The following is a 20,463-nucleotide window of genomic DNA, read 5'->3' as shown; positions in this document are numbered from 1 at the left end:
TCTCCCCCAGCCCGTCCATTTACCAGCCCGATGCCCCTCACTCATTGTGCTGGAGTCGGGCTGGCTGCTATCAGAAGCGTCTCCTTGGGGTACAGACAGGGCCGCAGGGCCAGCAGCAAGGACCTGGGGGCCAGGCTCAAGGGATCCATGGTAGCCTCCAAGCCCAGGAGTCCCACCTTCCTGCCAGGCTAGACCAGGTGCTCCCGATGGGCCTGGAGCCCCCCAAGGGCAGGACCAGTGGGTGCACGCTGTAGACCCTCAAAGACCTGGTGGTGCGTGTAGAATGGTGGGCTGCGGCAGGGAGTAAGGGTGCTCAGCCACCAGATTTATTAGAGGTCAAGGCCCCAGGGGGTGTCGTTTTTTGTTTCATGCGAGAAACCCAGCCAGGAAACCAGTTCCTTTGCTGTCTCTTGACAAAGCCACTGAGGAAAAATGGTCACACAGGGGCTATCTTTGCAAAGTCCTCTCGTTTTTTTCCCAAATTTGGAGTCTGAGTTGCTTACGAGACCAAACGGGCAGAAACTCTCTGGATCATGGTCCCAGAAGGCCGAGGATTTGTAATCTCTCTGGCCAGGCAGACCCGGCGGTTGGCTCCTAGACACCCCCGGCGCCTGGGGCATTTCTGGCCTCGGGTTGTTTAATCTGGTCTGGACAGAGCCCTGAGGCTCTGCTCAGCCTGGACCAGGAGACAGTCTAGAAACGTCAAGTTTGTTGTCATTTTTTAAAGTGCTGCCAATGCCCAGAAATGTAGGGAGAGGGACAAGAGGGTGGCCTTAGAATATACACAGCGAGCCCCCCCCCCCCTCCAAGGACAGAGCTGGGGCTGCAGGGGAGGCGGGGTTCCTGGGAGTGAGGCTCCAACCTGCCTCTGTCTTTTTTTGTGTTTGGTGTTTTTCTCTGTGGACCCTCTGTCTCATATGCCTGAGTCTCTGACAGCCCCTCACGGGGTGCTGAGCCTCAGCAGTCACCAGCCTTCTCTGCCCCCCAGGGTCTCTGGGTCAGCTGGGGAAGCGCATGTCTGCGCCGAGTTGCAAAATCCAGAAAATCAAGGGACCTGGCCTTGAATATGTTAGTGTGCCCTCACTGCACACGAGTTAGAGCTTCCTGTGTCCTGTCCCCAAGACCGGGAGCCTCTGCCTTCAAACACTTGGAATCGCCTCCTGGGAGGACCAGGTGGGATGGGAGAGGGGAGGTAGGGGAGGTGACCCCACCCCCACCTCCTGTTCATTCCACTCGTCCTCTGGCTGCAGTCTACAAGGGACCATCTGGCTGGGGGTTCGATGGGTGTTCCCTGGGTATACATGGGGAGCAGGGGTACCTCCGAGGCCTCGGATGGGTCTTGTCGGTGATGGGATGGGGGTAGGGAGTTGGGTTTGCCTTGCTCCCTGGGCTTTAATAAGACTGAGTTGTGAGTTTCTGGACCTGGTTTTTCCCTCTCTCGAGCAAGGAGGGGTTGGAACTAGGAGCTCTTTGCAGCCCGGTGTCCAGTCTTTTTTGAGAGTCCTGTCTGGCTTTCTACCCCTCGCACCCACAGCCTCCCCCTGCCCTTGGAGGAGCGCTGGCTGATGGCTCTTCTGGCCGATGGGCTTTTTGACTGTCCCCTGGGGCAAGGCCTGGGGGTCCTGGGCACCCCCTCGTGGGAGGCTGTGGTTGAGGGTCCCCCTGGGAATGGGGAGGGAAGTCACCAGAACACCGACGGCCCCCTCTGCCTGCGGGACGTTAACTGATAGACCAGTCTCGTCTTTCTTTTTGGCGGGAAGAAGGAGTGGTGCCCGGGCAGAGTGGGCCTAGATTCGGGCCACCTTACCGTCTCCCCTCCCCCAGGCCTCACCTGCGTCCTGTGAGATGGAGATGTTTCTGGTTCTGCCCTTCAGTGGCCGGCAGCCTCTGGCTCTCTAGACTCTCCTAGGCAGGATCTCAGCCTGGATCCCGGCTGGCCCCTCCCTGGGTGCAGGGAGCTGGCCCCGAGCAGGGCTATCCGGCCCTCCTTTCCATGTGGGTGGGCAGTTTCCCTGTGAGGGGTAGGCCAGGGCCCTGCCCTGAGACCCTGGCGACTGCTATTATCTACAGTAAAAGCATACGCGTTTTCTTGGCTCCATCCCGGGCCTGGAGGGGCGGCCTTCTCTGCTGTCCCCTGCCTCCTGTCCCCAGTCACAAGTCAGGGGAGGAGTGCTCTATAAAATAGCTGGGTTTTGGTTTTTTCTTGCAGTTCCAAAGGAAGTAAGTGTTGGAATCCTTCTGTCTCTGGTGGGCCTGGAGGAGAATGGCCCAGGTGGGAGAGGCCGGCTGCTCATTCGTTTATCCAACAGCTCTCTGTGGGTGCCAGCTAAATGCTAGCCCTGTTCTACATTCTGAGGGTCCAGCCATGAGCCCAGGAGAGGGGTAAGTTCAGGAAGGCTTCCTGGAGGAAGGGACACCCAAGCAGAGTCCTGGGTAGAAGTCTACCAGGCAGGGTCTCCAGGCCATGGCGCTGGCTGCCTCCCGTAGTGATTTCTGCCAACTTGTAGTTTGTTTGCCAGACACTGTTATGCCCGCACTTGGTACAGGTGCCCTTGGCACCCAGATGAAAAGTGATGGGAGGGAGCTGTGCTTACAAGCATAGGTGGGAACATGAAGAGGCTCCAGGCACCACCATTCCTCCTGGTCAGAGGACCGGGAGGGCCTTGGGTGGTGTATAATCCAGGTGCAAGAGGGGGACGTGATGTATTCTTGGAGGGTGGAGGGTGGAGCGGGTCTGGAGTGGCCAGCTTTACAACCCTGGCCTCCATCAGAAGACCTCAGAAAGGGCTGCTTTGTTTTTCTGCTAAACTACAAAAGAAACCCTTGGCAGGCCTGGGGCCTCTTGGGGGTGAGAAGGGGAAGGCTGATCGAGAGAAGGGGAAGGCAGGTTGTTCATTCACACCTTTGCAGGCCCAGGGCAGAGCAGAGGGGGAGGTGCGGCTGTCCCCTCCCTCCCTGGTTGCTGTCCCTACCCCAACTCCTGGCCCTGGAGGAGGAGCTTGGGGAGGGGTGGGGACACTGGTGAGGGAGGAAACCTTCCCCCTGCCCTGGCTGCAGCCCCAGGGAGGCTGGGCTGGCGGGGGGTGGGGGGTGGGGGGCACTCAAGTATTTACATCTCTCCTAATATTTACGTGATGGAGCCAGGCTTCTGCGAACAGCTGCCTTAGAGCCAGCTGTTGGGCTCCGGCCTCCCTCCCAAATTTTTTGTCTCTGACCCAAGTCCCTGCCCTTCCAGCTGTTCCTCCTTGGCTCACAGGCACGTCCTCTGACTCTGCTGGTCCTTTTTCCCCCTAACCATTTCCTTATTGAGCATCTACTACATGCCAGGGCCCAGGCTGAGCGCTTTGTATGCAAGGGCTCTTGGTCCTCCCAGAGCCCAGCAAGGTGGACAGGTCATGCAGGTCACAGCTGGCCCAAGGCCACACTGGAAGGCAGACCCCGGTGCCCCTGCCTCCCGGCCACCTCACAGGGCTGACCCTGCCTGGCTGCGATGGAAATCTCATTCTCCCTGACAGTGGTGGGTGGGGAGAGCTGGAGGTCCAGAGCCTGGGCTCTGGCAGGCGTTCCCTCTGCTCCCATGCCTGCCTCGTTGCTTTCAAGCTCGGTGACCACCTTTGTGACATAGGAATCACAAGGCCCCCACCTTGCAGGTGTGTGTCCGGGGCTTAGCACTGTACGGGTGCAGTGCTGGTGTGTAGTGGACGGTGTACAATTTTAGATTCTGGCTTTTAGGGGGTGGGTGGGGTTTGGAGGCAGTGTGGGTGTGATGGTTTAGCACGCTGGCTCAGGTCAGCTTCACCCTTGCTGTGATATTGGGCTGGTCATTAGGCTCTCTGTGCCTCAGTTTCCCATCTGTAAAATGGGACCAAGAGTGAAATCACTCTGTCTCCTGGAGGTCATGGGAAGTGAATGGGGTAGCTTAATGAAAGCCCGTAGGGTCGTGCCTCGTGTGTGGTGAGCACTCAGTAAACGTTGCCTTTAAAGATTCAAGGCAAAAACACTTTAGAGACTCATAGGACATACCAGGCAGGGTCCAAGGCCCTAGTGGAAAGGGGAACTGCCTTTAATCTGGAACAAAAAGACCACAGACTGGGGGGTTACACAGCACACCTTTACTTCTCTCAGTTCCAGAGGATGGATGTCCAAGGTCAAGACTGGCAGATTCCTTGTCTGCTGAGGGCATCTTTTCCCTGTGCCCGCGCAGGGTGGAAGGGGAGAGACAGCTCTCAGGGGTCTCTTTTATAAGAGCACTAGTCCCCATCATGAGGGCTCCACCGTCAGGACCTAATCACCCCCCAAAGCCCCACCTCCAAGGCCCCATCACCTTGAGGGGTAACATTCAACCTGTGAATTTGGGGGAAGCACGTTCAGTGTGTAGCAGGGGCTGACATGGACGAGCCTGGCTCCTGCCCTCAGGGAGGGTGACAGCCTTTTGGGAGGAATGTGACAGCTGTTCTAGGGAGGAGGGGAAGGCTGGCTGGAGCCCTGGATGCCAGCGCTGGGCCTCTCTCCTACCTGTTTCTTGGAGCAGGTGAGTTAGCGTGGAGGCCCTGGGCGGCTTTGACCTGCACTAAGGTGAGCACACCGTGGGCCTTGGGCAGATTTGGGGGCCTTGTGACCGACACACCCCCTTGTCACATGGGCCTCTGCCCCAGCAGTGCCCCGTACGTCCTTTGGTGTGTGACGGACCCAGGCGCTGAGTGGTGGCAGCTGAGGCTGGACAAAGACCTTGGGTGCCTTGCGGGCAGGTGGGGTGGGCAGAGCTGCTGGCCAGGGCTGCCTCCGGGATGGTTGAATGCTTAGGGTTTCCTTCTTGTAGGATTCTCAGGAGGCTTGTGAGCTCAGGGGAGGGCAGAGGTCCTCACTGCCCCCCAGACACATCCTGGGGCGTCAGGCCCACCCTGCCCTCCTGATAGAACCCCTAGGAGGTGGGGACCAGCAGTCTATTTTTTAACAAGCTCCAGAAGTGATTCTGATTGTCAGTCGGAGCTGAGATTGATCTGGAACCAGAACTTTAGAACCACAAAGGAATTTGGAGAACAAGTGCAAGAATATCTAGAGATGTGGGCTGCGGGATGCTGCAGGAGAAAAGCCCGAAGCTGTGTCTCTCCATGAGCCTAGTGTAAAAGCACTCGTATGTACGCACAGTGAAAAGAGTGGAAGGACATTTGCCAAAATATCGATAGCAGTTATCAGGGTCATAGGTTTATAGATGTTTTTCTCTTCGTTTCTCTGTGTTTTTCAGATTTCCTGCATTGCACATACATTTTCTGTATTGCTTTAGAGTTAGTAAAAGAGCAATAGACATTATTTTTTAAAGTTCACTGTCAAAAAGAAAAACAACTCACCCAACCCAGCCTCCCACCCCAGTTTGAGAGACTCAGAAAGTGACTATTCCCCTGGCCGATGGCGGCTGAGCCAGGACCCCCGGGTCCTGCTGGCTCTTTCCAGCTCTGGTTTGGGGTGCTGGGTGGAGTGAAGCTTTTGCCCAAGCACGCAGGCCTCCGGACCACCTCTGTAGGCACTGCCGGCAGCTGCGTGTTAGGCTACAGAGGACTGTGGCCAGAGCTTTGGTCCTCGACCTCAGCCCAGGCGGGGAGGTGGGCTGGCCAGGCCCCTGCAGCTCTGCTGAGTGTTTGGAATTGCCGGGCCTGTGTTGCAGGAGCGATGAGAGAAACTTGGAGCTGGTGGCAGACCCCAAAATGGCCCTCATGGGGTCATTCGGTGTCCCAGCTGGAAGAGACCAGGATGCTGAGGCCAGAGGGATCAGGTGGGACGTGGACGGTACTTGTGACAAATCGGTGCCTCGTCCGGCAGCCCCCAGCTCTGAGCTGTCTGCAGAGCCCCCCAGACCCTCCCACATCCAGCAGTTCTGCGGAGGACAGCTTGGCTGAAATTCTCCACTTTTACTTAAGAAGAGAATTATGCCTGCCTGCAGCCCTGTTTCCTGCAGGTGCTTTCTCTCTGCTGCTCCAGACCTCCCCCACCCCAGGGGCTTTCAGGCTGGGGGGTTGGTTATGTCCCTGGTGATGAAGGGGACCGGGAGCGTGTGTGAGAGGGAGGCTTGGCCCTCTCCCTGCCCCACAGGCCCTGCAGACGGTGGCTGGAAGGGCATGGCTGTCTGGGGGCCTTGCAGGGTGGGAATTGGGGAGGTGGGAATTGGCAGCCTGGGCCCTGCTTGGCCGGCAGGCAGGTCAGAGGTTGTGGAGCCGAGTTGGTGGTGCTGGGTGGTAGGGGCGGGCGTGGGACTCTCAGAACGCTCTCTGACATGGAGGGTTTGGAGTTCACTATATACAACTCTCATTTTCCCCCTCTCCCGCAGGCCAGAATCAGAATTGAGAGGTTGTCTATTTTGGGGGTGCGGCTCTGTGGCGGGGGGTAGTTTACCTGTCCACTTGCAGCCAAGCAGGCTGATGGCTGAAGGCTCCCACTCTACCTGCTCCAGAGGCCCTTCCTCTCTTGGGTAGAAAGTGTGGGGGACGGCTGAATGCTTTACAGGGTCCCATTTAAGGCTGGTCACCCTCCGAGGATGCTCAGGGCACAGTGCCTGCCTTGCCCAGAAGACAGGTCTGTTCCGTCCTTCAGGAGGTTTTTCCCTAAACCTGTGGGGGACAGATGAACAGAGGCTCAAAGAACAAACATAAAGAGAAAAGAATAAGTGGGTCACTGCCTGGAAGCTGCGGCTGGGTGGCCCCTGGAAGGGGCAACAGAAGAACAGAATAGCTGCATGGCCAGTTCAGGGAGGTAGGGGCAGAGACAGGTGAGGGTCTGGGAGTCGGAGCAAGCATGTGCGTGTCCTGTGGCTGCAGCAGAGACCACAGGCTGGGGACTTAAAGCACAATTCTGAGTCCAGAAAGTCCAAATTCAAGGTGTAGAGGGGGCTGGTTCCTTCTGCCAGGTCTCTCCCCCAGCTCCTGGGGGGCTGGCCGACCTTGGTGCCCTTGGCTGGGAGACTCATCCCCCCAGTCTCTGCTCCCTGTGTCTCTGCTCATATGAGGACACTCAGATTTTGGATCCATCCTAAATCCAGGGTGATCTCATCGCGAGGCTCTAAATGACATCTTTAAAGACTGTATTTCCAAATAAGGTCACGTGCACAGCTCCTGGGGGTTAGGACACGGACCTATCTTTTGGGGGCCCCCGTTCGCCCCTCAGCAGCGGGCCACCTGAGGGGCAGCAGAGAGTCTGGGTGTGGACTGGGAGACCAGGCTCGGTCAGGCTTAATGGCGTGACTTTGAGTGACCGATGGCCTCCCCGGGCCTCCGCCTCCCCATCTGTATCCCCAGAGCGTGAGGGCGCCCCGTCTCCGATCCTCTGCCCGGTGATGCAGCCTGGCCTAGAGGCCGTGCCCGGCTGGCTTTAGGTTTCCAGGGTTCTTCCCAAGTTCCAGATGGGGCTGTGCGGATTTGGCCAGGAGCTGGCGGTCCCTGGTGAGAGCCCAGTAAGGCCTCGAGAGAGGAGCCCTGGAGGTGGCCTCAGTCCGCCCCCACCAGGGCTCTTTGGAACAGCTGGGCGGCCCCTGGGAGCCCCTTCCAGAATCTCTTCAGGGGCCAGCTGTGGCCTGTCTCACACAACAAACCCACTTCCTCCTTTCAGTTTTCTGGACTCCTCCTTCTCTGCCCAACCCCCCATGTCCTGAGGGTAGAGACCAAGTCCTCTTGAACCTGAGAGTCAGCATTGGTGCCTGCAGGGCTTTGCGGTCACCCAGACTCCAGCCTCTCGCCCAGCCCAGCTTGGCCAGTTTGGAGTCATGTGCTGTGACCCACTCCATTTCTCAGGAGGCCTGGGGAGCAAATGGACTCCTGGGTGCTGCTCTGACCGGGGCCTGAACTCTGCTTCTCGGGGTCACCGTCCCCTGTAATTAGGCCAGAGCTCATATGGGCCTGGGCAGCCCCCGCCTGCCCCCGCCCGCAGGCCACCGCGCAGAGATGCAGAGAGCTCCATCTGTCCCTCTGGCGTGATTAATGGAGGGCTCCACCTGGACCCAGCAGCCCCTGGTATTAGACTTTCTTTTTTTTTTTTTTTTGCATTTTTTAAGTGTTTCTGCCATTTCCTGCAGTAGTCAGCGGGGCGGTTCCTCTGCCTGGTGGGTGGGGAAGGGACACCACCCGCTGGGCTGAGAACAGAGAAGGGACCAGTAGCTCCATCACGATGGACCCTCAAGCTGACCACCGGCCTGGCAGCCTGGCCTGGTGCCATGGAGTCCAGACTGCCCGGTGTGTCTTGGGGCTCCGGGTCCTGCCCTGCACCCAGCCCAGCCAAGTGGGCAAGAGCTGGCAGGGGCATGGACGGCTGTGAGCAGGCCAGCTTGTTTGCAGAGTCTGCGTGGCTGGGATGATCCTTGCTCTGTGGTCGGGGGTGGGGCTGGGAGAGCATCCAAGGAACAGCCTTCAATGGGACCCTCTCATCAGGGGAGGGGCTGTGCTCCAACTTGGAACCAGCAACTCAGTTCTCTCTCCAGCCCCGCCTCCGGAACAGGACCCCCTCGGGACATCTGGGGCAGTGGGGGGGGGGGGGTGTGTGTGCAGATTAAAGGGCCCTGTAACCTTTGAGCCCTCGGAGCTGCAGCCTGTGGCTTCGGGTTTGAAGTTAGTCCCCTCCCAGGGGCGCCCTCCTGCCCTCCTTGGCTGCCACTGATCAGGGGACCTTTGACCCTCGGAGGCCAAGAAAGGTCCTTTGTCCCCTCCTCTTCCCCGCAGGCAGGGCCGCACCTAGGCCCTCTTCCCCGGCCTTTCAGGAAGCCTGGTCACCCACCCCTCCCCTGCTCCCCATCCCCACCTCCCCACCCACCCGGCGTCCCCACCCTGGGTCAGGAAATTCTTCCCATCTGGCCCGCGTCTCTGTGCGTGCAGCTTCAGCCCGGTTCCGTCTGTCCTCTTCGCGGCGAGAGCCCACAGCTGGCCTGAGAGGGGAGGACCGATGGGTCTCCATGTGCTCATATTCCCATAACTTTAATTTCGTCAAGGAAAGAAGGAAGTCCAGTGTCTCAGGGTGACTGTTAAAGTCTGCCTGGAATGACCCTGGTGTCACCCAAACCAGGGGGACCAGGAGATGGCCAGAGCGAGACGAGGCCTCAGGTTAAGAAGTGGCTTCCTTGGAGTGTTTCTTGTGGTCTTTCTCTGTGTAGAGAGACTTCTTGAAGCAGAAGTTGCTACGTGGCTGTCCCATGTTGCCTGCCAGGGCCTCTGCTGTCAGACTGCTCCCTGACCCTGAGAGCTGTCACCCTAAGACCCTTCTCTGGCGGCGGGGAGGGGAACACCGGTAATGAACCCGCCTTGGGTAGGCCGACCAGATAACTCACTGCCCCGATGGGGACACTGTTGGGAGTGAACAGGGTGCCCTGACTGATGACCGTGGAACAACGGGTGTGAGCTGGGGCGTCCCCGGTGGGCTGGACACAAGGGCCCTGCCCCAGGAAGATGTGGGGGAGGCTTGGAGCCCGGGGCAGCCGGCAGCAGGAAGAGGCCGCTGGCCAAGGCATTGGCAGCTGGGAAGGTCTGGGGTGAGCTAGCGGCTGACACAGGCTGAGAGGGGAGAGGTCCTTCCCGCCAGCCAGCCTGATTCCAGGGCACCCGTGTGCCCCTCCAGAGCTGGTGAGTCACTGCAGGAAGTGGCTTCGGCGTCAACAGAGGCTGAGGAGGCTGAAAGGCCGTGGCAGCTGAAAGATCTGTGCTCTTGGTGCGTGAGTTTCCTGTGGCTGCAAAGTGCCACAGACTGCAGGGCTTCAAACGATAGAAATGTGGTCTCTCCCACATCTGGAGGCCAGAAGTCAGAAGTCAGGTGCAGGCAGCACTGGTTCCTTCTGGAGGCTCGAGGGAGAGTCTCCTCCAGGCCCCTCTCCCAGCTTCCAGTGATGGCCAAGCATCCTTGGCTTGTGGACGCATCCCTGCATCTTCACACGGCCTTCTCTGTGGGTCTTCTCTGTCTCTTACGAGGCCACCTGTCATGGATTTAGGGCCCACCCTAATCGAGGATGATCTCACCTCTAGATCCTTCCCTTAATTACATCTGCAAAGACCCTTTTCCCACATCACTTCCACAGGTTCCAGGAGTTAGGACTCGGACATACCACTTTGGGGGCCACTATTGGACCCATGTCCTCTGAGGTGGCGTAAGATTTGGAAGCCCTTTGGAAGGAATCGGACAGGACCCATTCTGCGTGGATTCGACTGTGTAGCTGGGCTGGGGAGGGTTGGTTCTGTCTGTGTCCTCGCTTGCCAGGGCTCTAGAGAGCTTTTTCCAGGGAGAAATTAACGTAATGAATTTGGGGATTAAGAGAAAGTCTGGAATCCAAGGGCTGGCTGTTGACCACAGCTGCCACTGGGCTCCCTGCCCGTTGTTGGAGGGTCTTGTTCGTGTCCCGAGTTGAGGGGGCCAGGGGTCACCTTTGCACTCTTTTTGTGCCTGCAAGTGCCACGGGCAGGAAGGGCTGCATGGTGGGTCCCCCTGCGGTGAGCGACAGCCTGGGAAGGGAGGAGGGGGCCTGTTTGTTTCTCTTGGCCCAACTTGGGAACCCCACTGGCGGGCACAGCAGACCTCCTTCACATGTCGCTGTTCCAGGGCGGGCGGTGGGCCAGGCCTCCTGGGGAGAGGCTGTGAGGAGCAGGAAGGCCCTCCGGAGTGCCCACGTCCTAACAGCCAAAGTAAAAAACAATCCTCAGAATAAATTGGGGGATGGAGGGGTTGACCTCACATTTTTTACCTGGGCGTCGAGACCCCGTGGTGAACCCACAGTTCTCAGGGACACTGGGCCCGCCCGCATGGCCCCTCGGGGCGAAGTGTGAGAGGCTCAGCTGGCTCCTCCTGTGCAGAGGGCAGAGGCCGTCACCATGAGACCGTGCGGGCTGCTGAGGGGCAAGGCCTGCATCTGCTCAGGGCCGGGGGCAGGGGCTGTGCGCCGCCTGCAGCCACGCGTGCAGCGGAGCCCAGGGTGGCCAGTGCGCTTGGCCACCACGCCGGCCCCCAGGACCCCGCCGAGCCGCAGCAGGAGGCAGGACAGGGCTGGCACCGGACAGGGTTCTTAGGCTGCATCTGGCCCTGCGGCCCAGCCAGGCCTGCCCAGGGAGGGGAGGACAGAGGCCTGAGGGGAGGATTTTGCGCTGTGGGTGCCCGCGCTGGGCCTTGTCTCTTCCTTTATTTGGACTTTGGCTGGTTTCTCGAGTTTCTCAGTGGGAAACCCAGGGCCACCCGCTGACGGTGCTGTTTACCGAGGGCCCTGTCCAGGCTCTGCTCGGCTATGGCGTCTATTTTAGGCTCTTCCTTTTGGACTGTTTTGCTTCCTGAGGACACCGCCTCCCACTTTCCCCATCTGCCTCCCTCCCTGGGCCTGCCCCCCCCTTACTCTCTTAGCCCTCTTCCTCCTCCACCGGCCCCCAGAGGCAGCTCCTGAGACCGGGATTCAAATGGGAGCTGATCCCAGGTGGTCCCTGGGCCTGGGAGTGAGACACCACTGGGGGTGCTGGGGGGCCCTGTGCCAAGCCCCCCGGAGTGTTTACCCTCCCGTTACTGCCCAGGGCTGTGGCCTGGGGCGCAGTGATAACCCATTCCTGCCTCCTGGGCCTGGGCACCAGGGGACACCCTTGGGCACCGGGGCAGGGGGCAGGTACTGGCCTTGGGTGTGATGGACATGGGTGAGGCGCGTGCAGCCTCGGCCACTGGGGGGCTGACCACACGTGCACGTGTGCACACCCACCCCTGGGGTGCCCGCACAGATGGTAATTTACCAGCAACAGTCATAATTGCTGCCCGGGCACCGCTGTGTCAGCGCCTGCAGCATGACAGATGGGGACGCGGAGGCCCGGAGGTGGCTGTGGTCGTGCCACCCCCTGTTTGAGCCCCCATGTTTGGCCCTGAAAGCAGGAGCCAAGCGTGCGTCCAGGCTGCAAGGCCCCCGCATCCGGCCAGCTTTCGGCTCACCCGAGGCCTTTGTCCTGCTCTGCCCTCTGCCTGGAATCGTACCCCGGCCCTGCCCCACCCCCGTCCCCCCAGTGAATTTGTTCCTTTGCTGGGACCAGGTCTTGCTTCGGTGGCCTTGGGTTCCTGTCTTTGGAGGAGCGTTATTTCAGGGACCGGCCCTTTGGCCTGCTGATTCCTCATGCGTCTTCCCCGCCGCCCTGGAGGGAGCTTGTCCGTCCAGCTGCAGCCCCAGCTCCCTGTCCTCAGGGGAGAGTGGGACCCCGGGGGCTGCGTCCAGCCCACCCCAGGGGTCGCACACACCCCGGACTCACTCTGTGCGTCGAATGGCCGTGCACTTACCATCAGGGTGGGGTTATCCATGATTTTTCCCTGTAGCCTCGGGGCAGGGAGCAGGGAGGTGCCCTTCACCTGGCACCCTGGGTTCCCCAGCTGTCTGAACCTGACTCCCAGATAGCCACTGTTTCTCGGGACAGAACCTGCTTTGCCGCTGCCCAGAAGAGATTCGCTTTGACCAGGGTCAGTGCTCCCCGAGCCTGAGCCCAGAATCAGACCCCGGAGCTGGGCAGCGGCCACGTTGCTCCTCCCTCGGGAACTGATCGTGGCTTTGTTTTTTTGGTTTTTGGTTTTTTTTTAATTAATTAATTAATTTATTGGCTGTGTTGCGTCTTTTGTTGCTGCACATGGGCTTTCTCTAGTTGCGACGAGCGTTGCCTGCTCTGTTGTGGTGCGTGGGCTTCTCATTGCAGTGGCTTCTCTTGTTGCGGAACATGGGCTGTAGGTGCGTGGGCATCAGTAGTTGCGGTGCATAGGCTCAGTAGTTGTGGCTCTTGGGGTCTAGAGTTGCAGGCTCAGTAGTTGTGGTGCACGGACTTAGTTGCTCCGAGGCATGTGGCATCTTCCTGGACCAGGGCTCGAACCCATGTCCCTTGCACTGGCCGGCAGATTCTTAACCACCGTGCCCCTAGCAAAGTCCCCTTGGCTTGGTTTTGACTTTGTTCTCTAGCATTTTCTTGCATGATGTTTATCCCAGGCTGGGGCAGGGCTTTGTGGCTCGCCCCGTGTCCCCTCCCCAGACTGAGGCCCGCAGTGTGTGCACCAGGAAGTGTCCCAGGAGCCGGGAGAGGGTTGCGGGCAGGCAGCCCGCCTGCGGTCAGCGCCGGGCCCTCACAATGGCCTCTTGTGTGCGGCACATTCCTCCTTAAACAGCCCCAGATCCAGTCTGCTCCTGCCTCGACCCCCATGGGCATGAGGACGGGAGGTCTGCATCTGGCCAGGCGGCCCGGCCTTTGCGGCAGCCAAGCCTGTAGGTGTTTGACAGGCCGGGAGGAGGCTGGGCCGGAGGAGCCGTGATGCACGCCCTCCCCCTCTTCTTAGCAAGGTTTGTTTTTTAAGCACAGTGTTGATAGTTTTATCCCCTGAAAATATGAAGTGACCCACATTAGCGGAGGCACTTTGGGAAAAGGCAGGAAAGTGTAATGAATTAGACAGCCACCTTAATTCCACCCAGAGACGGCCTTTTTCCTCGTGTGTGCGTGCACCCTGCACATGTGTGTGTGTGAGATGAAGTCAGACCCGCGCGCACATCTTGGATCCTGCTATTTTTACTTTGTATTCTCAGCATTTCTCATCTTCAGAACCGTGATTTTGATGACTTCGCAGGACTCTGGCATATGGTTCAGAAAAATCTACGTAAACCCGAATTGTTTCCAGCATTTGCTGTTTTAATGCTGATGCAAACATCCCGTACATAAATCTGTATGTCTGATGATTTCCTGGGGGTAAACTCCCAGCGGTGGGCCAAAGGGCACGTGGGGGAGGGCGGATTGGGGCCGAGGAGGACTTTGGGAAGCAAGCGGGGTTCAAGCCTGGCTTTGGGGGAACTTGAGTTCACGAGAGGGAGAAAGGGGACATTCTTATTTGGGATACGGTATGAGCAGGGGTGCGCCCCTAGTGCCCCATGGGGGTTGGCAGTCCCTTTCCCCCCCAGTGGCAGCGCAGGGACCTTCCCAGTACAGCCTGGTCCCTTGTTTGTCCGGTACCCCGTAGCCATGCCGTTTGTCCTGTCCAGCTGGGGGTCTCTTGCTGGCCCTCTGAGGGAGTTAGCATCCTGCAGACAAGAGAGGAAGCAGCCCAGCACCCCTCCCCACTGCCCCGGTCCCGTGAAAGGCCACTTTTCTGCCCCTCGGTCCCTCAGACAGCCAGTCATCAGATGTGGTCACGTAGGGGCCTCCAGTCTGCACTCTTGCTGGCTTCCGTGGCTGCGTGTGGACACCCCGGGCTGCCTCTCCTTGGCGGGAGGAGGGGAGAGAAACGTGAACAAAACGCCCACCGCTGTGGTGGGTTATACCCGTTCTCCACGGAGGAAGTGGAGGGCGTTTCCAGGGAGAGTTTGACCCGAGGAAGGGAGGGGTGGCTGTGCAGGACCTGGAGCGTGTTTTTAGGACTCCCCTGGGGGGCGGGATGCCAGAGGACCCTGTCCTGCCAGCTTCGTGACAAACCGTCTCCTAGTTCTTCCCGGCTGGGTGCTAACTGTGTTGTGATATCCTCTGTGCAGAGGCAGCTGCTCCTTGGGCATCCCTCTCAGAACCTGTCTTAAAAAACGATCTTTGGTTTCATCACTAAATATTCCGGTGAAAATCTAGAGCAATGTTATTCTCGTGATGACTTCTCCCGCCGTCCCGGGCTTTGTGTGATTCCAGGAAAGGGAAAAGGAGGCAGTTTTTCCTCCTCTGGGTGCCTGTGTAGCAGTTTTGGAGCTTGGCCATGCTTCCATTGGTCCATCTGTTGGACATTTCTTCTTCTTTTTTTTTTTTTTTTTAATTTTGCCCGCCCCTCGTGGTTTGCAGGATCTTAGTTCCCTGACCAGGGATTGAACCCAGGCCCGCGGCAGTGAGAGCACGGAGTCCTAACTGCCAAGGAACTCCTTGGACGTTTCTTGAGTGTGGTTGGGGTTGGATTGGGCCTGGTGCAGAGTGGGGGTGACAGCACCAGCGGGGAGGGCCCCAAACAACCTTGGAGCCCAGAGGTTTCATCCTTCTAATGGTCCCTGTGTTAACTTCCTGTGGCTGCTCTAACCAATGACCACAAACCACGTGGCTTAACAACAGAAATTTACTCTCTGGTTCCAGGGGCCAGAAGTCCAGAATCAAGGTGTCGGCAGGGCCCGCTTTCTGCAAAGGTTCTAGGGAAGAATGCTTCCTGGCCTCTTCCATCCTCTGGAGGCTCTAGGCATCCTTGGCTTGTGGCTGCATCCCTCCAGTCTCTGCCTCTGTTGTCACATTACCTTCTCCTCTGTGTCTCTCAGATCTCTCTCTTCTTTCTCTCTCTCTTTTTTTTTCCTTCTTCTTTCTCTTATACGGACACTTATAGGACTTAGAGCCCATCCTAAATCCAGGATAATCTCATCTCGAGTCCGTACCTTAATTACATCTGCAAAGACTCTTTTTCCAAATAAGGTCACAGTCACAGGTTCTGGGGGTTAGGACTTGGACGTATCTTTTGGTTCGGGGGACACAATTCAACTCCCTACAGAACCTTAGAGGAAGGTGAAACTTCTCAGGCTGAGATGGGGTTGAAGGCCTGGGGCCTCCCTGCTCTGGGCCTGCAGTTATGAACCTGTGATCCTGTCTGGACTTTACGTTGTGTAGGAGAAGCACCTGAGGCCCAGGAAGGGATGGAGACCTGGCTTGTGTAACGGAGGAGAGGACTCTGGCTCTCTTCCCCGGGGAGCCCTCCTCCCCCAGAGCCAATCCCGGCAGACTGGGATGACCAGGATGACACGGGAGGGAGTGGTGTGAACTGCATGGGGCCAGGGCAGGCTCTGGGAGGAGGCAAGAGTGAGCCTGGCTTTGGGGTGACTAGAAATCCTCGGAGGAGGTGCGGAGGGAGTGCTTGTTTGTGGGGATGGTGTAAGTCACCAAGAACTGCCATCAGCCCTGGACATTTGCTGAGCAGTGACTGTCCTGATGATGGGAACGGCCCTTGTCCTCTCAGCGAGATCTAGACTAATGGGGGTGGCGGTGCCGGGCAGTGAGTGCCTGGATGGGTGATAGAGCCGATGGCTAAGCAGGTGGATACTATGGGGCCAGGGAGTGGCACGTGCCAGGAGGAAACAGAGGAGCCAGAGAGAGGAGAGGGTGGCAGGTGGGGCCGGGTGTGTGCGTTTTGTGTAGATTTTGTGTTCCGAGGAGCCGGCTGACTCCGGGGAGCAGTGATCTGTCTGCCGGCCAGTCTGGTTCCAACTCATCGCCGAATCGGGGCTGTGGGTGCACAAGTCAGGGAGGCCTTTGCTTTGGTGCAGGGTCTTAATTCGTGAGTTACACTTGGGGGTGCATTCAAGTGGGATCCCCAAGAAGGGTGCTCTCCAACCAGGGCCACAGACTTTGCTGGGACTCCCGCGAAAAGGTTGTCTGATTCCCATGGGGCAAACCTAGGAAAGAGCCCCCATCCACCCAGTTCCTGTTCTTCCAGCTGGGCCCCAAGGAACTAACACCAAGTTTTCCTGGACATGCACGTGGCGAGGCGGGTGGGGTGTGGACCCCTCCTCGGGGGAGCTGGAGACAGACAAGAGCCTCCCCTGGGGACAGTTTGGACAGTGCTCTTGGGGCAGGGAGTAGACCAGATGCCTCGGGAGGCCCTGGGAACCACAGGAGATCACAGTTCTGGGCACTCAGCCCTGGACTTTCTGGCCAGTTTAACAGGCACTTGACCTCTCCCTGGGCCCTCAAGGCTTCTTGGGATGGGCAGTATTTTGCACTCTGTGGTGACTTTCTGGACAGCCCCCGGTGAGAGGCAGAGCTGTGCCAGGTGGGGTCCCTGCATGGGCACCCCCTGCTGCCCTTGGCCATGAACCTTATGGACCTGAGGTCATGGTGGGGCCCCCTGGCTGAGTGCAGCCCGGGGATGTGATTTCGTTTGATCACACAGTGTTTTTAAAGGGGTTGTTTTGCTTTCTTTGTGCCAGCATTTAAAAATCACGAGGTAACTTATGAAAAAGATCCAGATTTCCAGATTCTCTTAATCAGGAGCTCTGGCCACCTTGGGCCCTCATGCCTGTGTGGCCGCAGTGAAGCTGAACAGAAGGTGTGTCCCTGCATCGGTGCAGTGACACGCCGGCTCCCAAAATCTGCACCGCTCCCTCCCTCGGTGGACAGTTCCTGTCCCTGCAGGGCCTTTGGGACGGTTGAGCTCTGCAACCCAGGATGTTGGGCCCTCTCTCCACCGAGAAGGAGGTGTGCCCAGGGCTTAGACAGGGTCCCCCAGGGGTTCCACGCTTCGGGAACGGGTAGTTCCAGCGGCCAGGTATCAGGGTCTGGGACCCCCTTTGCTTCCTCCCACATCCAGTGCTTCAGAGCACACACTCCCCTGGCCACCCACCCACTACAGCCGGGCCTTCTGAAGGAGGTACTGTCCACTGGGAAGAGAGGAGAGTTGTGCTGGAACTTGGAGGAAAGAAGACGGAAGGACGGGGCCGCTCAGAATGGCCCTGAGAGCTGGAATTGGGTGCTGAGGACCAGCTGCAGTCTGGGAGATGAAATGGGGGGGGGGTCCCTGTAATCCTGGGCTCCTGGGGCTGTGAGGCGAGATGGGGAGGGGGTGGCAGAGAAACTGTGGGTTGCTGAGGGCCCGCTGTGGGTCCGGCCGGGAAGGAGCTGGTGCGTGTTCCTGCCACGTGGGCCCCTTCCTGCTCTGGTCTTTATAACTGGGAGCAGCTGGTTCTCGTTTGCCGTGTGGCTGCAGGGACTGTGGGGATGGTGGCTTCTCAGGCGCTGTCCCCGCTGCCTTGGAGGGGGCAGATCCTGGCGGAGGTGGCGGAGGGCCTGGCGGAAACGCTGGGCGGTGGGGTGGGAGTTGAGGGGGTCAGCGGGGCCCAGGCCCGGCTGGGGCAAGTCGTGTAGGAGGGAAGCAGATGCAGCCAGGGCTGAGGGCTGAGAAAGGCAGCCGTGTGGGTTCTGCCCAGGATGTCCGTTATTCCACCAGAAAGGAGTAAGAACCCTGGGCCTCGGTGCTTAGATGCGTCTTCCAGCTCTGCTACTCACTCCACGTCGCTGGGCACGTTGCTTAAGCAACCGGGCCTCAGTTTTCCCATCCGTATCAGGGGATTGTTTACAGCATGGGGTTAGGGTGAGGAGCAAACGTGGTTGTCCCCGGTAAGCCCAGGGCCTTGCCTGTGTTAAAAGTTCCAGCGTTGGCTGTCCGTGTTGTTATTGATATGATGGTGTCATTCCCATTGAGATTCTTTTTTTTTTTTTAATGGATTTTTTGTTTTCATTTATTTCTGCATATTTGGCTCTGTCGGGTCTTACTTGCGGCACGTGGGATCTTTGTTGTGGCATGCAGGATCTTTAGCTGCGGCACGCGTGAGGGATCTAGTTCCCCAACCAGGGATGGAACCCGGGCCCCCTGCATTGGGAGCGTGGAGTCTTAACCACTGGACCAGCAGGGAGGTCCCCCCATCAAGATTCTGACTGGTTATGGTTGTGCTGTTATTATTGGGGGAATCTCCCCACCGCTGCTGGTGGCGGTGGTGTTTGCTGATGGTGTCTGTGTTGGGTGGAGGTGAGGAGGGAAAGAAGTCAGAGGCCCCCCCTTGAGCCAGAACATCCTTACAGAGAATGTAGCTGGCGGGGCCACGGCAGGACAGAGAGGACAGAGGACGTCCTCCAAGCTTCAGCCTTCTCTCTCTCTCCCAGAACATGCAGCTGCTGACGCCTCAGCCCCCTGGTAGAGTGGGGCTGTCCCCTTTCCTTCCTGAGAGGTGAAGGGCGCGAGAGTCTTCCCGGGGGCCCCTCGCTGTAGCAGCCCCGCCAGCCGCCTTCAGATGGTCACTGTTAGCGGGATGTTACCAGGTGTTCCCGAGCCCTCTGCTCATCACATTCTCCTCGATTTCTCTTCCAGCCTTGAAAAGATCTTTTGAGGTCGAGGAGGTTGAGACACCCAACTCCACCCCAACCCGGAGGGTCCAGGCTCCCCTGCTCCGGGCCTCTGTGGCCAGCTCCACGCAGAAGTTCCAGGACCTGGGTGTGAAGAACTCAGAGCCCGCAGCCCGCCATGTAGACTCCCTCAGCCAGCGGTCCCCCAAGGCTGCCCTGCGGAGGGTCGAGCTCTCGGGGCCCAAGGCCGAGCCTGTGTCTCGGCGCACCGAGATCTCCATCGACATCTCGTCCAAGCAGGTAGAGAACGCCGGCACCGCTGGGCCGTCCCGGTTTGGGCTCAAGCGGGCCGAGGCGCTGGGCCACAAGACGCCAGAGCCCGCCCCTCGGAGGACGGAGATCACCATAGTCAAGCCCCAGGAGTCCGCCCACCGGAGGATGGAGACCCCCGCCTCCAAGACCCCCGAGGTGCCTGCCGCCCCCGCCACCGACGCAGCCCCCAAGAGGGTCGAGATCCAGGTGCCCAAGCCAGCCGAGGGGCCCGCCTCCCCCATCCCACCCCAGATCCTGGAGAATTCGGAACCCTCCCCGATGTCTCAGCTGCAGAGCAGGCTGGAGCCCAAGCCCCAGCCGCCCATGCCCGAGGCCCCACCCAAGAGCCAGGAGGGTGAGTAGCAGGGGCCGGTCATCTGTGCTGTGGTGATTTGGGGGGCGGGGAGTTGGTTTTGCCCTGGAGTCTTGGAGGAAGAAGCTGAATGTTGAGTAGGGGCTGTATACCTCCAGAGGCTCAGGGGAGGGGGCTGGTGGCTGTTTCTGTCCATGGGGGATGGCACAAGATGCAGTAAGTTGGATTTGAATTAGACTTTGCAGAGACTCTCTGGGTCATGAGAGGCCCCTGTTAATTGGTCCACAGGGCCCTGGTGTCACCTCTGCTGTGAGCCCGGTGTGGGGAAGGGGGATCAGGGTAGGCTCGTGTGCAGGTGGGATGGGTTGGAGACCCCAGGACAGGCTCTCATGCTCCCAGTCATCCGTGGTCGCTGGGCTGTGGGGAGGCAGCTTCTGCTCAAGAAGGGTTGCAACCGCCCTGCAGGTCCCCCCGGGGCAGAGGCCGTGGCGGGTGGGAGGAGGGGACTTCTGCACTGGAGGAGCTTCCTCTTCCTCCTTCTCAGGTGGGAGGGTGGTTGTGGCCAGATGCAGAGGGAGCACAAGAACGCCTGATCTCTGCAGGCTAAGATGTTCAGGGCCTCCTGGAGGGGTCCTGGCCAGGGAGCCCCGTGATTCCTGCTCACAGCTCCGTTTGGGGGTGTTCTGCTGAGAGGAGGGAAGTGAGGACTTGGCTACTGTCTTCAGAGGGTCCAAACCTGGATGTGTGCTCACGGGAGCTTTACAGGGGAGGTGGTGCCCATCCCATAGGGCACCGTTGCTGCCCGCCCATCGAGGGTCTTGGCCCCAGGGGCTGTGTTAAGGTGCCGGCTGGATTGTAAGCCCGATGAAAGCTGGGTCCAGTTTTGATCCCGGGACTCGGAGCTCAGTAAATGTTCAGTAGGTGTCCTTTGGGTTTGACAGGCAGAACATTCTGGGTGTTTGATTAACCTTTTTTTAAAATTAATTTATTTATTGGCTGCATTGGGTCTTCGTTGCTGCACACGGGCTTTCTCTAGTTGCTGTGAGCAGG

General features: G+C 58.8%; 1 protein-coding gene across 6 annotated transcripts in view; it reads left to right on the top strand.

The window, feature by feature from the left end:
- The window catches only part of SEPTIN9 (septin 9), a 165,795-nt gene that overhangs the window by 67,311 nt on the left and 78,021 nt on the right, over positions 1 to 20,463 (top strand). For 5 of the 6 annotated variants that reach the window (XM_057714701.1, XM_057714705.1, XM_057714700.1 and 2 more), the window contains one exon: positions 18,814 to 19,455. In XM_057714701.1, coding sequence (XP_057570684.1) covers positions 18,814 to 19,455 — 642 coding nt within the window. Of the gene's footprint in view, positions 1 to 2,250; positions 2,383 to 18,813; positions 19,456 to 20,463 lie in introns of those variants that run through there. The other variant, XM_057714707.1, reaches the window with a different exon arrangement.

Source organism: Hippopotamus amphibius, chromosome 17 (assembly GCF_030028045.1).
Source record: "Hippopotamus amphibius kiboko isolate mHipAmp2 chromosome 17, mHipAmp2.hap2, whole genome shotgun sequence".
In the NCBI taxonomy this organism is placed as follows: Eukaryota; Metazoa; Chordata; class Mammalia; order Artiodactyla; family Hippopotamidae; genus Hippopotamus; species Hippopotamus amphibius.
This window is presented reverse-complemented; position numbering and strand designations above follow the sequence as displayed.